General features: G+C 41.9%; 1 protein-coding gene across 1 annotated transcript; it reads right to left on the bottom strand.

Moving 5' to 3' along the window:
- Positions 1-125: 125 nt before the first annotated feature.
- LOC133890650 (zeta-carotene desaturase, chloroplastic/chromoplastic) lies at positions 126-6,029 on the bottom strand. Its single transcript, XM_062331121.1, has 14 exons — positions 5,631-6,029; positions 4,958-5,082; positions 4,725-4,859; positions 4,312-4,384; positions 3,799-3,872; positions 2,780-2,884; positions 2,375-2,619; positions 2,194-2,281; positions 2,009-2,051; positions 1,765-1,921; positions 1,445-1,573; positions 1,166-1,238; positions 820-984; positions 126-604 (listed from the first exon to the last, which is right to left on the bottom strand). Exons 1-14 carry the CDS (start codon positions 5,770-5,772, stop codon positions 446-448), a joined length of 1,713 nt encoding a protein of 570 aa, XP_062187105.1. The 5' UTR covers positions 5,773-6,029; the 3' UTR covers positions 126-445.
- Between the last annotated feature and the right edge of the window lie 9,183 nt (positions 6,030-15,212).

Raw genomic sequence — 15,212 nt, 5'->3', positions numbered from 1 at the left:
CAGGAACATGAAAATTTGTTCATAGTTAAATTAAAGGGTTCGCACAGGGCAGGAGTTCATATCAGCATCTGGCTGAAAGCCACAGCGATTAGATGACAACTTCAGCGGTAATCATTCGCCAGATCTCCCCAGATAAAATTATCACCATTTCTCATAAGACTAAGAACAGTGTGCGCTATATATCACCAATTAATCGTCCCAATGACTAATCAAGTTCCAACTGAACATACACGCTGCCTGAGGTAATCCCGTATGCCACCTAGACACCCTGGCTGTGAATTACAGATCGAAAACGCCACAACAAGGGATGTGTCGAGGCTAAAAGGCAGCGGCAAATCTAATGCTCAAAATAGGATTTACAGAAAGTCGCTGCGGCAATCGCCTGCACCCAGAAGCGAGAAAGCTATGGTTTGGTTGGCCATTCCAGCATGGTGTGATTACAAGGTCAACTTGTCTGCAGGGCTTCAACCTTTCCCAACGCCTTCTCACTGTCGTCAACAACTAACTTCTTTCGGAGGGCCACCAGCTCCTCTCCAGCACCGCAGATGTATGCTGCTGTTCGCCTACCAGATAGAGTTGCTCCTTCCATGCTGTCAATGTAGTCCTGGAAACACAAGTAAAGGAGATCATGAATTTATGCATCCTTCACCATGTCCTAAAGACAGTTAGATGTGCATCATAGTACAATCAAGAGTATCCATTAAACAATGTATTTACTGTACGGACACCAAAAAGTGAAATGGTTATATTTGATAGTTTTCTGAGATATTCATTTATGTTGATGGCCACAACTAGGTTAGTGTTTTAGATGTACAATACCTGTTTCGTGTAAGAGCCAGACAGGAAGAAGTTTTTAACGGGTGTCTTCTGATCAGGTCTGAATGGATCATTTCCAGGAGCCTCACGATACAAAGATTGTCCAATTTTTACAACACTGGACCACGTAAGTTCCAAGCCTCGGGAAGAAGGGAACAATTCTAAGATCTGCAGGAAATTATAGATGTGTTGGTATTGAGGTGAGCTTTGGAGAAATATAAGGATAATAGAAGCAGAAGAAATCTCTGTTTTTAGTGACTTGAAATGAGGTCTTAGTTATTTGTAAATGGAACAATCTGCATCAACCAGTTATAGCAGTAATCAAAACAGATGTTATTTAGAAACCTACCTGCTTTTGAACCTTACTAATGATCTCCTCATTTGGTAATGGCATGTACGGATCACCAGGAGTTAGCACAGCTCTGCAAATGAAGCAAAGCGTGGGGGTGAATAAGAGAAATAAATTTGATACTTGAAATTCAGTAGTTGTACTGTGCTAATAACCTAGTAAGTTACGTAAGTGTATATAAACCAGGACATCAAAATGGACAGTCAAAAAGTGAATACTACCAAAAGCGCTGAATCTTCGAAAATCCTTCCAGACAAATGAACAAAGAAGTGGACTTACTGGATCAGGGAACCTTGTCCTTCAATGTAGTAATCAGCAGGAGATGAAAGTGCAAGGTCTGAAAAGCAGGAAAAATCTGCATCTGGAGTGTACAGAAGGTTATCCAAACCAACCGCCTTTTGCAGTTGTCTACATCAAAGATAAGAAAAGTATGACTGAGTGAGCATGAAGAAATGCAATTTGCTGCTCGACTATCTTTAAGAAGAAACAAAAGTAATCTTCATGGAAGCTTCAAATATGAGTGGTGACCATTTTAAATTATTGGGTTTAAAACCAAATAAGTAACAATATTACAAAAGAATACTGGGGACATCAGCTACCTTGATTTCTCCAGATCTTGTAGTTCAGTAACCCATCCATTGTAGCGAAGCTGAACAGTGACAACAGGAACACCATCCAACTTGTAGATGTTGTCAAACATTTCCCATTCCCTCCATTCTGATGGTAGTAGTCTTTTGATCCCCGGGACATCGCAAGCTGTGCAATTATCAAAACCAAGTTAAGTTAGCATGGCTGGACGTACTAGTCAAAGAAGAAAAGGAAGGCAGGGAAGAAGAAAAGAACCTGCAACGTATGCATCAGCTTTGATTATCTCTCTACTTGTAGCCTAAAAATGTCCAGATGTGCGAAAATGTTAGTGAAAATATAAAGAATAGTTAAGGCTACAAAACTCTTCATATTTTCCATGTATGATCTAGCTGCATAATCATGCAAAGCAGAATGGTGATAATACTGATAAGAAATCTTACCTTGGAGAGGAGAAGGCCTTTAACATAGGTTTCACCATCAGGTGATTTCTCGTATAGAACCTCCCTGCATCCCCACCTTAAGTGAAACCTGAAGGATTTGTTACATGATGTAAGTTTTCAATCGTACTGCAGTACATAGACAAAGACAATTCACAAGAAAAATTGGTCTCTGTCATCATACCTACCACCCCTGTCTGTTATGTACTTCTTTATCGGGCCACTTAAGTAAACATCAGGTGAACCCTTTAGCATGCGTAACAAAGATGCCTCTGTCTTTGTGGCAAACAGGGTGAAAATAGTAAGCATGCAACGTGCACTGATATTATCACAGTCGATGAAACCCAGAGCGTAAGCAACAGGATCCCACATTCTTGTGATGCTCTCCCGAGTACCACCTTTGGACATGAACCAATCACTGAAACTTACCTGAAAAAGTACACTTGCAAATTTGCATTTAAATTGACAAAAAATAGCTATCACTGAGTTACAATTGCACACATTTTGATAAGGTACTCATGAACACTCCTAATAGATGTCCTCGATACACATTCCTAATGAATCTGAAATAAAAGCATGGAATACTTACATCATCCAAGCCCCGCACTTGCTGCAATGCACCATCCGGATCAACTAGAGCCCGGACAACTGGGCTTAGGGCAAGAGCAACTGCATTTCTTGCTTTATCATAAACCTGCAACATAATTCAAATATTTACATTAGCCCGTTTAATGAAACTATGTAATCAAATAGTATATAGTTAATTAAAAATATTGACAAGTGACAAGACTTCAGCTCTTATTTCAATCCCACTTTTAGAATCCTTCACTGCCGATGAGATTTCCCAGATAAAAGACTATCCATTTGGTCATATATATTAAAGGGCAAAAGAAAGGCAGTAATGGTTAAAGGAAAAGATTAGACAAAGCTTTACAGTTTAGTTTTTTTTAAAAAGATGTAGAACCAAATATTAGCTACAAAATAAACCACAACTCTCTGTCTGAAGATGTGACCATGTACGAATTTGAAAATTTAAGTTTAGTCGCAAGGATAGGCAGTTAGGAACTTGTGAGGACTTTGCAATGCTTTGCTCCATGGCTTAGAACAAGAAAGTGTACAAATGAATTGTGAAACATTGTACTATTACTGACATTATCATAACCTGCGAAGTGCAAACTATTTCAAACAGTATAACATGCTTGTGTGTATTCACAATATGATGGGTTGTAACAGTTTTAAAAAAATATTCACAAATCAAGTGAGCTGATTGTTTTGTGTCCACATCAAATGGGAGAGTGAAGAGCTACTTTCACAAAGTGCTGGCGTATGGCTAAAAAGATATCAATACAGATGGAGTTCAAGGAGTGTGGCACAAAAGATGTCAGAAGGAAACAACATGCTTAAGTGGTTGAATAATAGCAGCTTGAAGTAGTCAGCATAGCGCGAGACACATGAGCATGATACTGATAAATCTCAAAGCGAGAAATTCACACCAGATTGGTTAATACGTAATAGCAAACCGTGAAGAATCAAAAACTGAAGGTTAAAACAATTTAATGAGTTGATGTTCTCCTTTAGGATTATAATAATCCCAAATTATGAGTTTACCTTGAGTTGATTAGTTCTTAGGAATGCTTGAATACCATGTAATGGAGCTCCAACGGGGAACCGAAAATCAAGTTCTGTATAGCAAGGCAAACAATATGAAAATTACATAAATAAGTTGCATGTAAATATACAACAAAATATAGTTCAGTTATTTCTGCCAACTTTTAAAGTACACAGTATGGCACATTATGTCATCACTTCTTGATTAATTCAAGAGGCATATTGCAGGACTAAGTAAATAGTGTGCCACAGCAGGAAACACAAGCACTCCTGTTTCTCAGAAAATACAAATGAATCCCTTAGCAGAACATGCAACAACAGCATCGCATTAAACACTAAAAAAACAGCATCGTATTTGCACTTTGTAAACTTGAATAGTCTGTTAATACTTCAACACACTGGAAGTAATGCACTTTTCTATTCTATATCATAGATAGAGAGAAACTCCAAAAATAATCAAGAATAATTAATTGTTCCACAAAAAATGAATGGGTATAGGATAGCTGAACATACCACCAATCGCGCCCCCTTTATTAACAAAAGTATGGGTGTGTTCCTTCACCAGCAGATTGTTATCAGCGCCAACCTGAAATACAACGAGGTTTATTTCATCCCTATTAACTGGACAATGAGGCAGTAATGCCAGTGCTACAAGCTTCAACAAGAGGGCACTGAACTATTTGGTTCACGTAGACTTAGAGGCTAGCAAATTTCTCCCTGTGATACACTCCAAGACTGTAAGTTTACTTTACTCTAGGAGGTATTAAGACATCCAGTTCCAAAATTTCTTGGATTAAAACCGATTAGGAGTTTTATAAGGCTAAAATATCTCACCCATCTTGATATCTAAGTAAGACAGTCCAACGAACATTACACTTAACTATTTCATTATTTACCCAGCTAGCTCAAACTACAGAGGCTTCTACCTTCTTCATGAGGCGGAAAAGATTGTTGTAGCACCCGAAGAACACATGCAACCCCATCTCGATATGGTTCCCTTGTTTATCGACAAACGAGCCGACCTTACCACCGATAAATGGCCGGGACTCATACAAATCAACCTGCAAAGGGAACCGTGATCAATTTGGACAATTAAAAAGCAGTGATTTTCCAGGAGAAGAGAACATTTGGCTGAACTATAGGCAATCAATCAACTAACCTCGTGGCCCTGGTCCAAGAGCTCGACAGCGGTGGACATGCCGGCGAGGCCGGACCCTATGATGGCCACCTTGAGCTTCGGCCCTCTGTAGTGCTCCGGCTCAGGTGGGAACAACCCTTTAGGAGCTGCCACAAACGGAAAGACCCTCCTCAATACAAGTTTGTCTTTCACTGTCAAATTGGCATTTCAACCCAAAGCTATCGAAACTGAAACCGAACTAACCACCCAAATTCAGCACACTTGGAGCAACCTATAGCTCCATCCAAAATTCTCTAAAAAAAATGTCGTTTTTGACATTGGTATGGTAGCTAGAACAGAAATTCGACCACAGATTTGTATTACAGTGTACTTAGGTATCGTAGCAAAGTTATAATATCATTGAGAACTTTTCAAGGCAAAGCTACTCATACCATTTCCGCAATTCAATCTTAAAAAGATTACCTGAACGCAACCAAAATGACACTTTCTGTTTGACTGGAGCGAGTATGTAAAAAAGATTAATCGAACGCAATGAAAAGATCTTGCACAAAGATTAACTAATTCTTTTGTGAGACCAACAAGGATTAACTAATTACTAATCCCGTTTTGCTCATGCCGCTCCTGAAACCGACCGGCCAGAAATAACATTGGGGGTTTACATAGGCGGTGCCCTCCGCAGGATCCCGTTCCTCACCGTTGATGCCCATGTCGGAGACGTTGCTGTCGAGCGAGCACCGCAGGACCGCAAGCCGGCGTGGGGACAGCGGCGGCCCCGCGCGGCGCCGGCGGGCGGCGATGGCCGGGGCCAGCGTGGAGGCGGCCGCCACGGAGGCCATGGCGCGGGCAGCTAGCTAGCACTCGGCGGCAGCTTGGCGCGGTGGGCGGTGGTGGTGGTGGTGGTGGGAGTAGCACCCAGCAGTGGTGGACTGCTCGGGAGTGGGGGAGGCCTCGGAAAAGAAGACGAAGAAGAAAGAAAGGCAATTTGTGTGAGGGGATCAGGGGAGAGACGGAGGAAGCTGGGAAGGGGTGGGGAGGCGAAGATGCCGTCGCCCCGGGGATTTGTCGCGGGGCCTCGTGGCGACACCACACGCTGCACCAATGGTGAATACAAAGCCGTTGCACACAGCCAAACGGCACTCGCCACCCAGCCTTTTCTGCTACGTGCACGACTGCACGCCACGGCTGCTTGTATGCATTTTGCGACGAGTGTCCCACTGGAAACGCACATAAACACGGGTAGAAATCCTCGTGAGGAAAAGCTGGAGCGCATCAGCATGTTTTCCTCGTACATGTATGTTATCCTCTTTCTTTATGCTTTGTAGATGATTAAAAGACAGGATATAATATATTACAAATATATGCTATATGCCTATATCTACAATAATATTCACTCTAGTCATAAATACTTGATATTTTGCGCAATGACAAGGTTTTTAATGTGTACTTTTGACAATAATTTTTTATTATATTATATTTATAGAATCCAATAAACTTATGAGATTATGAAAGATTTGTTTAAGGTAAACATACACATATGATTTTTATATTTTCAAATTAAATATTTAAAAAGTTATTGAGAGTTAAATTTTAAAAGTTTATTTGAAAACGGAGTAGGTAATATAGAATTGATGTTTTGTATGAGGATACGATCTAGAAAGGTTCTAGCCTGAGTATATCGCAAATTCACAAATTGGGGTAACCTTGTTGTGTGGAGGTAGAAGATGACTAAAGAAATGACGCGGCAATGCATGAGGTTTTGGGCGGTAGTGCTCCTTATCGTGTACCTCCATGGTCGGGGCTGAAACACCATGGTCGGCATCTTGTCCATTATTTAAACGCCCAATGGCCAGTTTCTTTCCACTCTGAAAACCAAGTGGCAAATCATTATTTAATTAAGAAAGATAAATGTCATTATTATATTTGCTACTGTAACAGCCCAATTTCATAATATAACAAAATTTATTTTTATTACAAAAGAAAATAGAGAATACCATAATTAAAACCTAAAAGAGAATGTATAATGGTTTTAAATTTTGCTTGAAATTGTTTGCTTATATATATATATATATATATATATATATATATATATATATATATATATATATATATATATATATATATATATATAACGTGTTGAGCTTAAATAATATTTCACATGCTAGAGCCCAGACCAATCCAATCCATCGGAGTGACCCAAAAATCCTGCCGGTGGGAAAAAACAAGAAAACACACATTATAAGATAGAAAAACATATGTTATAAAAAAAACTTGTGTCAGAGTAACCGAATATTATATGTTTACATGATCAGGAAAATACATGTTGTCGCAACCGAAAAAATAATGTTGTGTGACTAGAAAATGGCTTGGCGTGATAGGAAATTCACTATTCAATGACCAGAAAACAACAATTCTCAAATCAAAAAATATGTTGATTTATTTGATAGCAATGTCATATATGGAGTATAGAAAAATAACAGGCTGTGAGGTTTCCTCTCTAAACAAGAAAACATATCAAGTAATCAGGAAACAATGTTCAGCTAGTCAAGGAAAGGGATAACATCATGCGAGATTTGCTCCCTAAACAAGAAAATTAATCATGTAATCAAACAAATAATCTCTAGGTAATCAACAAAAGGAAAAATAATTAAAATGTTCAAGTAATCATATATGTGATGCTTTCCTCATGATGTTTAATATTTATTGCTATGGTCATATATATGACGTGTGAAGTCATTTGTTTTATTATTTTAATCTCGTGAAATCACTTGTTTTATTGCTATTTACATCATTTTCTGATTATGATGATTATCTTTTCTGGTTGAGTAGAAGACGACTTTCATGTTCTGTTGAAGATTAGTTCTCGACAATATGTCCGTAAATTGACTGGGTACCTTCGAGTGCATGGATTAATCATGAAATGAGACACACTATGTATACAGGTTCGGGCCTCCGATTGAAGTAATACCCTACATCCTGTAGGGTATTGCTGCTATATATTGATGATCTCAAGTACAAGCAATGTGACTAAGACTATTATAAGAAGTAGATTGGATCTAATCTAATCTAACAAATGGCTAAAGTTGCCGAATAACTCATCTGTTGGGTCTTGATGCTTGCCCCTCTTCTCCTCCCACAGCCTTTCCGTCTTATATAGGGGTGAGGTCCCGACTCCTATAAAGTCGTAGTCGATAGGGAGTTATCTTCCTTGACGTCCAAGTAGATAGATTTGTTTTGGATTGATCGTTTCGAGTTAGGTAACCAATCTAGACCTTCCTAATATGTACTTCCTTGATTCCAGGTGTATCAGGTACCGCTGATTCGATTCTATGATATCTGGAGCTGTCTAATATGTATTGTACATACCTTATCTGTGTATAATATACTCCTTATACGTATATACCCTATAGTTAGATATTCGATAGTAGCCCTCTAACTCTACCCAGGAGGAGGGTTTTCATAAGGGCCCACTCGAGTGCCATCAAGTTTAAGCTTGGTCGAGTAAAGTGGATCAAATTTATAGTCGAAAGAATTAAGTATGGACGGATCCTTCCTCGAGTATAGAGTGGAAGCTTAGTCGGGTCGAGCGCTCTGCGGCTAACCGCACTCGAGACTTAAAGAAAAAGATTAAAGAACTCAACTGATCGACACCTGACTCCGAGTAGAGTTAAAAAAAAACCTTTTGAACTTTGAAACGACGGGTATAGGTGCATTTAATGCAGGGAGAAGGGCGTGCAAAGATTTGCATGTCATCATCATTCCTCTTTTTGCGTCGATCGAAGCATTGTAAATATGGGAGTGGTCGAAGAGACGATAAATTTTTGATTATTTACCCGTATAACTCGAACTTGTAGCAGCCATTCCTCATCATTGCCACCAGTCTTACTGCACAAGCCCCTCAGCTTTCTCTGCCCTAGCACGCACCACTGCCAAAAGAGATTTAGATCCATGGATCACAGTTCTTCTCTGAAGATCCCGAATTTCTCTTCGTCAAAGAAGCGGTCAGACGCAACAGCTGCCAGTGCCTCACCCGATCAGTATGACGAAGCGCGGTTCATGATCGAGGCCTGGACACCCTCAGCGATGCAAGAGTCTCAGCTGGCGAAACTTGAAGAAGACAGAGTGGTGCCACCATGTAGCCTGGTTGAATGGAGGAGGGCATCTGGTGAGAGATTCCCATTCTGCAAGATCGAGCACGACTTTGTAGTTTTGGAATCATTTTTCTATTGTGGATTCAATATCACTCCTTCCAAATTTCTTCTCAATGTGCTCGATTGGTATCAAATTGAGTTTCACCACCTGAACCCTAACTCTGTCACTATGCTGAGTGTTTTTGTCCATCTGTGTGAGGCTTTCCTTAGCATCAAGCCAAGTTTAAATCTTTTTCAGTACTTTTATAAACTGAAGAGGGTTATATAGAATAAATGTGTTGGGGGTGTGGTTTCGTGAGGAATGGAATGAAGAATTCCTATATCTTGGTTCCCCTAACCTCCTCCTGGTTGAAGGATTGGAAAAAAACTTGGTTTTACGTCTCCAATCCCGACCCAATTAGTTTTCCTTCAGTATATTAAGGCATTTTCCCTATCCAAAATCTATCTTGGACACAAAAGCACTGAGAGTCCGATTGCACCACCTATTACGCCAATAGAATTGGCATGCTGAGGCAATTTGGCCTAGCCGAGTGGCATGTGGCCAAAGATTAAGCCCCTTGAAGACACGGACGCGCCTGGATTGGGAATATAGTGGGGATGAGGATGCCTCCAGGGACACAGTCAGATGTAAGGCTTAGTTAGCACTTTGCCCTTTTCTTTTTGCTATGACCTTCGAGCTTTGTCGAATAACCTTTCTTCTCTTTTTAAGCCCTGCTTGCACAGGATATCACTTCCTGGTTGAACAAGCACTTCTCTTCCTAAGCACCGGAATATGGTATTCTGTCTTATTCCTTAATGAATCCTCGACTAGATGTAAGGATTTTCTTAATGGAAAAGTAGGACCGATCATTGTCTATGTGATTTGACATGTATGTATGACTGCAGGCTCCAGTCTTCTTCCAAGAGCACATCCTTTCGAGTGAGGTTTTTGATCTCAACGACACTTCTTCTGCTGATGCTGTCGACAAGGGGAAAAGATTAGCTAATGAGGAGGCTGAGGGGTCTCTTCGATCGAAAAGATCATTCTCGTCTTCTCACCAGCTGCCTGATCTGAGCCTTCTCAAGCGCAAGCGAAGGAGCCCACGGGTACTGAAATCAAAATTCTCATTATCTTCTTATTAATTTTCCTTTCAAATTATCAAGTGGATACTTGAATGCATTCGGTTTGGATGGGTGACCTTTTGTTAGGGGACGGCGAGTGTACTCCCCCCCCCCCCAAATCACCTCCTCGAGCAACCACCACACTCGACAACTCGGCCGAAAAGGTAACTCTTCTCAAGTTATCGATTTTCTCTTGGTCATTCTACTAATGACGAATCTGCGTGGGTGGCTTTTTTAGGGGACGTCTGGTGCGTCCTCACAATCACCAATTCGAGAGACCATCGTGCCCGATGACTCGATCAAGAGGTAATTTCAATCGAATCCTCGCTCTTTAGTTGGTCATACTTTCACTCAATAAACTTAAGATAATAAATTTTTATCATCTGGTTCTTTGCAGGCTACAGATGCCTTGGCTTTGCCTGGCCCACATGTAACTCCTCCACCAGCTCCGCTTGCCAGTCCAAGAACGAAGAAGGTGACCACCAAAAGGCCAAAGTCAAGCATCATTTCGCACTTCCCAATTTCAAAGAGGTTTGACCTAGATCCTAATCTTGACTCGCAGTTTTTTGTTTTCCTGTTCCCTTATTCTGTTGATTGCAGACTATCGACAGAGGCAAAAACCCAGGCTACCAACGTCTTGACGAGTCATCCGGGACTGACTTCCCCGGTTGACTTAGCCTCGACTCCAACTCCTCAGACTAAAGATCCTACCTCGAGCACACCCAAAGAAGACCCGCAGCTCAGGGGAAATGGAACCTCAATATCAATCCCAACCAATGACCCATGGGCAGCGATAAAGGTTCTTCTCCAAGTCACAGGCGCTCAGGTAGCTGCCGCCGAGGCCAACCACCAAAAGAAACTCGAAGCCAAGAGAGAGAAAATTGAACGTAAGTCTGTCCCCGATCACAAGTGTGTGATTCGATTATTGGGCGACTAACAAAAGTTATTTTCCGGTTTGCCTTCCTCAGGCCTTGAGTACTCCTGTAACAGCAAGGAAAAACTTCTTTCTAATGCTATGAAGAAAATCGACGATGACGCCAAGTATTAGGAGAAACTCAGGAATCAAGTGAAGACCGCACAAGCCAAAAAGAAGGCCATGATGACTGAACGGGATGCTGCCATCGCTCAACAGGATGCTACGATTCTTGCTCTTCAAGAGCTGAAGGAGCAGACACTCGACCTTATGTCCCAATCAGCCTCTGCAAGCACCGCCACACTACTCGGTATCCTCAAGAGTTACAATCCCGCACTCGATACCTCATTAGTGATAGTCGGGTTCAACTGTACTAGCAAGGAGGCCGCAAAACTTGTTGAAAGCGTTCAGCCAGTTGTCCCAGCTTTCGTCAACTCATTAAGGCTTAGCTTGCCTAATGATGATAGTGAGGGGAGTCTTTTTCGCACTGATGATCTATTCAGCTCTGATACTTTTAAAAAATATTTTATGATCTGAGAATGCCTGCAACAATACTATATTTTGCCAGTCTATTATGCTTTTGTCTGCTATTCCCTTGTCGATGAAATAGGATTAGCATAAGTAGATGCAATAACTGATAGGTACGTGTTGTCATCATTCTCAAGACCATACGATTACGCATCCGTCAACACCTGAAATCTTAACTAGATAAGCCATTAGATGCGCAACCCTTGAATACTCAAGAAGACCGTAATAATGAGGACATACTAATACAGAACTAGAAAAAGAAAAATCATATTGAATTTTCTGCGAAATTTTATCAATCTGCGCATTCAATCAGCATACAAACGTGAGCTCGATAGAGAGCACACGCGAGGCAGACTCGGACTTCATAACCCTTTTGGCCATTAGCCATGAGATGTCTAACAATCTCTGTGTTGTTATGCCTCCTAAGATATAGTTGTCTGTCATCGACCCAACAGATACCTCCGTTGGTTCTATTCAATGTGATCGACGCAGAGCTAGATAAAATTTTGCAAAAAACATATAAAAGAAATATGATATTGCGATGTAGCTCCCAACTCTATGGTCGAGGAAGAAATTATTTGATCAGAGAATAGAAAAGCACATACATGTACCATTGATCGGAGAGTAGTGTTATAGCTCTCGACTATGTACTCGATGACGGAGTTGGAAGAAGAGTAAAGCTTGTTCTCGACTGAATACTCGAGAGTGTAAGCCCCCGAGTGTTATGGTTTTAACTACAATGTGGTTATCGAGTAAACTCGAATTGCCGGGTAGGTGGCCATTAAAAAACCCCACTCCCATTTGTACTCGTTTTCACTGCAACCTTGATTTGATGCATCGTAATGGCCGTCCATCCCTCTTTGCAGAGACCAGATGAGCCATAACGCCATCATGACGTCTCGACTTCTGTTGAACGCGATACGCACCCGAGGCAACGCCATCGTTTTGGATCTTGACGGCTATGTTTACACAGTAGACCTATTTCCCGCGCTATTAAAATAAGGGACTCGAAGCCGTTTGTCCGTCATCTCCTTTGTTTTCTTTGCCCATTGCCTCCTAGGACTCGTAGAGCTTGAAGCCATGACCTTCACTCCATCTCCGCCTTTTGAGCCAATCCTAGAAGTCCTCTCCCCTAGGCCTCTCCATGGTATTGCCTGAGGTCGTCATCATCACTTCCTCCAATGACGAGGACTCGAGTGGCGGGTCTAAGAAGGATAGGGAAGAAACACTCATCGTTGATCGTCGTTGTCCCCTCATTCAGCGTGTTCGCCTCTACATCAAAACCCATGCTTCAGGCCAGACGGCGCAACGCTCCACACTGAAAAGGAATGAGGATGGTGGTGATCTCGACCGGATCATCGACCAAGCCGCCATCGTCATCAATGGCTAAGGAGGCGCAATCGCCTTCTCTGTTGACAACCGCTAGATCGCCCTCGCGACACGCAAAAGACCACTCGGCATCACCAGCACCGGTTAGTAGCTCCAGCGGGGTCTTCGTATCCGCCACTTTTCCTGGTCCTTATGCTGGTTCCTGGAGTGATCAGCTGCCACCCGAGGGAGGAGTATAAAAGGTTCCTCGACTCGTTCAAGGGCGAATGAGGGTCCGTGTGCTTCCAAACTTTTGGAGGTTGTGGATCTTCATTATTTGCAAGAGCTAGGCAGATCCTTTCTGCCAATTTTGCACTAGCCACACGGATTAGAGAAAAAAAAGATTATGTAATTGAGTAGCCAACCAATTCGAATGTAATTGAGTTATCTGTTACCTACCTTTTCTATGAATGAAACTTTCAGGGTTGGTCGATGTTCCATAAGTGCTCGAGCATCTCGCCATTTGGAGTAGATACCTGTACTGATCCAGGTCGAGTGACTTTGACTACTATGTAAGATTCTTCCGACTTAGACGATAACTTGTGGCATTAGGCCTGTTTCGAGGTTCCCAGCGGCAAGTTTCTTAGGCTGGATTCTCTGACTTTGATATATATATGCAACGCCTACTAATACTTAGCTGCTCGAATAGATGCTCGATCTCAGTACTCCTCGAGTAAATTTATGTTGTCCACTTGTAATTGCTCCTACCTTTCTTCGGAGTAACCTTCCACTCGAGGTGATCCGAACTGCAACTCAGTCGAGAGCACCGCTTCCTCTCCATAAACCAAGAAGAAAGGAGTTTCACCAGTGGCCCTATTGGGTGAAGTACGAACGGCATATAGTACCGAGGGAAGTTCTTTTACCCAGCATTTTGAGTAGACTTTTAGCCTATCGAAGACCCGAGTTTTAATGCCATGTAAGACTATACCATTAGCACGCTCAACTTGACCGTTACTCTGCGGGTGAGCTACTGAGGTGAAACATGTTTTGATACTGAATTCTTCACAAAACGCAATAAAGGTCTCACTTCTGAACTGGCTACCATCATCCGTAACTATCTGATGCAGAATGCCGAATCGAGTAATTATGCTCCTCATGAACTTCTTGGCCACTTCTGCGGTTATTTTTTCCTACGGGTTCGGCCTATATCCATTTGGTGAAAGTGTTGATAGCCATAAATAGGAACTTGTAACCACCTTGGGCCCTTAGAAACGGTTACAGGATATCCAAGCCCCAGACGGAGAAATACCAAGAAAGAGGAATTGTTTGCAGAGCTTGGGCTGGTCGAGTGGTTTGCCTTCCGAAAAATTGGCAGCTCTTGCACTTTTTGACCAGCTCGGAAGCACCTTGGAGGGTAGTCGGCCAATAGAATCTCTGGTGGAAAACTTTTCCGACCAAGGTGCAAGAAGATGCATGATTACTACACATGGCTTGATGAATATCGAGCAATATTTTACTGCTCTCTTCCTGAGTGATGCACTTCATCAATATTTTGTTACTCCCCTTTCGGTAGAGCTTGCCGTTTACCAAAACGTAGAGCTTGGATTTACGAGAAATTTTCTTTGCAGACGCATCATCATCAGGGATGTCTCGACCCTCAAGATATGCTTGGTACAGAGTCATCTAAGTCGGGTTGCATTCGAGTAGTGCAGCATCCATGTCTACGGGTTCTACCTCGCTGACTTGGCCAGGCTGCTGGTCAAGGTGGGTAGCATCTGTTTGCCAAACTATCGAGGCAGATGGTTTAAAGAGTTTCTCAACGAAGACCCCTATAGGTACCGGTGCTCAAGAAGAAGCGAGTCTATCAAGTTCATCCGCACCAGAATTATCACTCCTTCTGATGTGCGTTACTTCTAGCCCTTCGAACTTCTGCTCGAGCTTTCGTACCTCGAGTAAGTAAACCACCATGTTGTCGTCCAAGCACTAGTACTCCTTTTGAACTTGGTTCACGACTAGCTGTGAGTCATCTTTCACAACAAGTTGTTTAATTCCAAACGATGCAGCTATGTGGATCCCGTTTACCAGTCCTTCATATTCTGCAACATTATTGGAAGCTTTAAAGTCTAATTGAACAACGTACCTGAGTTCATCGCCCGTTGGAGATTTGAGTACAATACCAACCCCCAAGCCCTGGAGCGTGAGAGATCCATCAAAGAAGAGCGTCCAGTGATCTTCGACCATGTTTGGCCTTCTTCAATGCTTGTCCATTCGGCGATGA

The sequence above is a fragment of the Phragmites australis genome, chromosome 14 (genome assembly GCF_958298935.1).
Source record: "Phragmites australis chromosome 14, lpPhrAust1.1, whole genome shotgun sequence".
Lineage (NCBI taxonomy): Eukaryota > Viridiplantae > Streptophyta > Magnoliopsida > Poales > Poaceae > Phragmites > Phragmites australis.
Note: the sequence above shows the minus strand (reverse complement) of the source record. Positions and strands in the feature narration are given on the sequence as shown.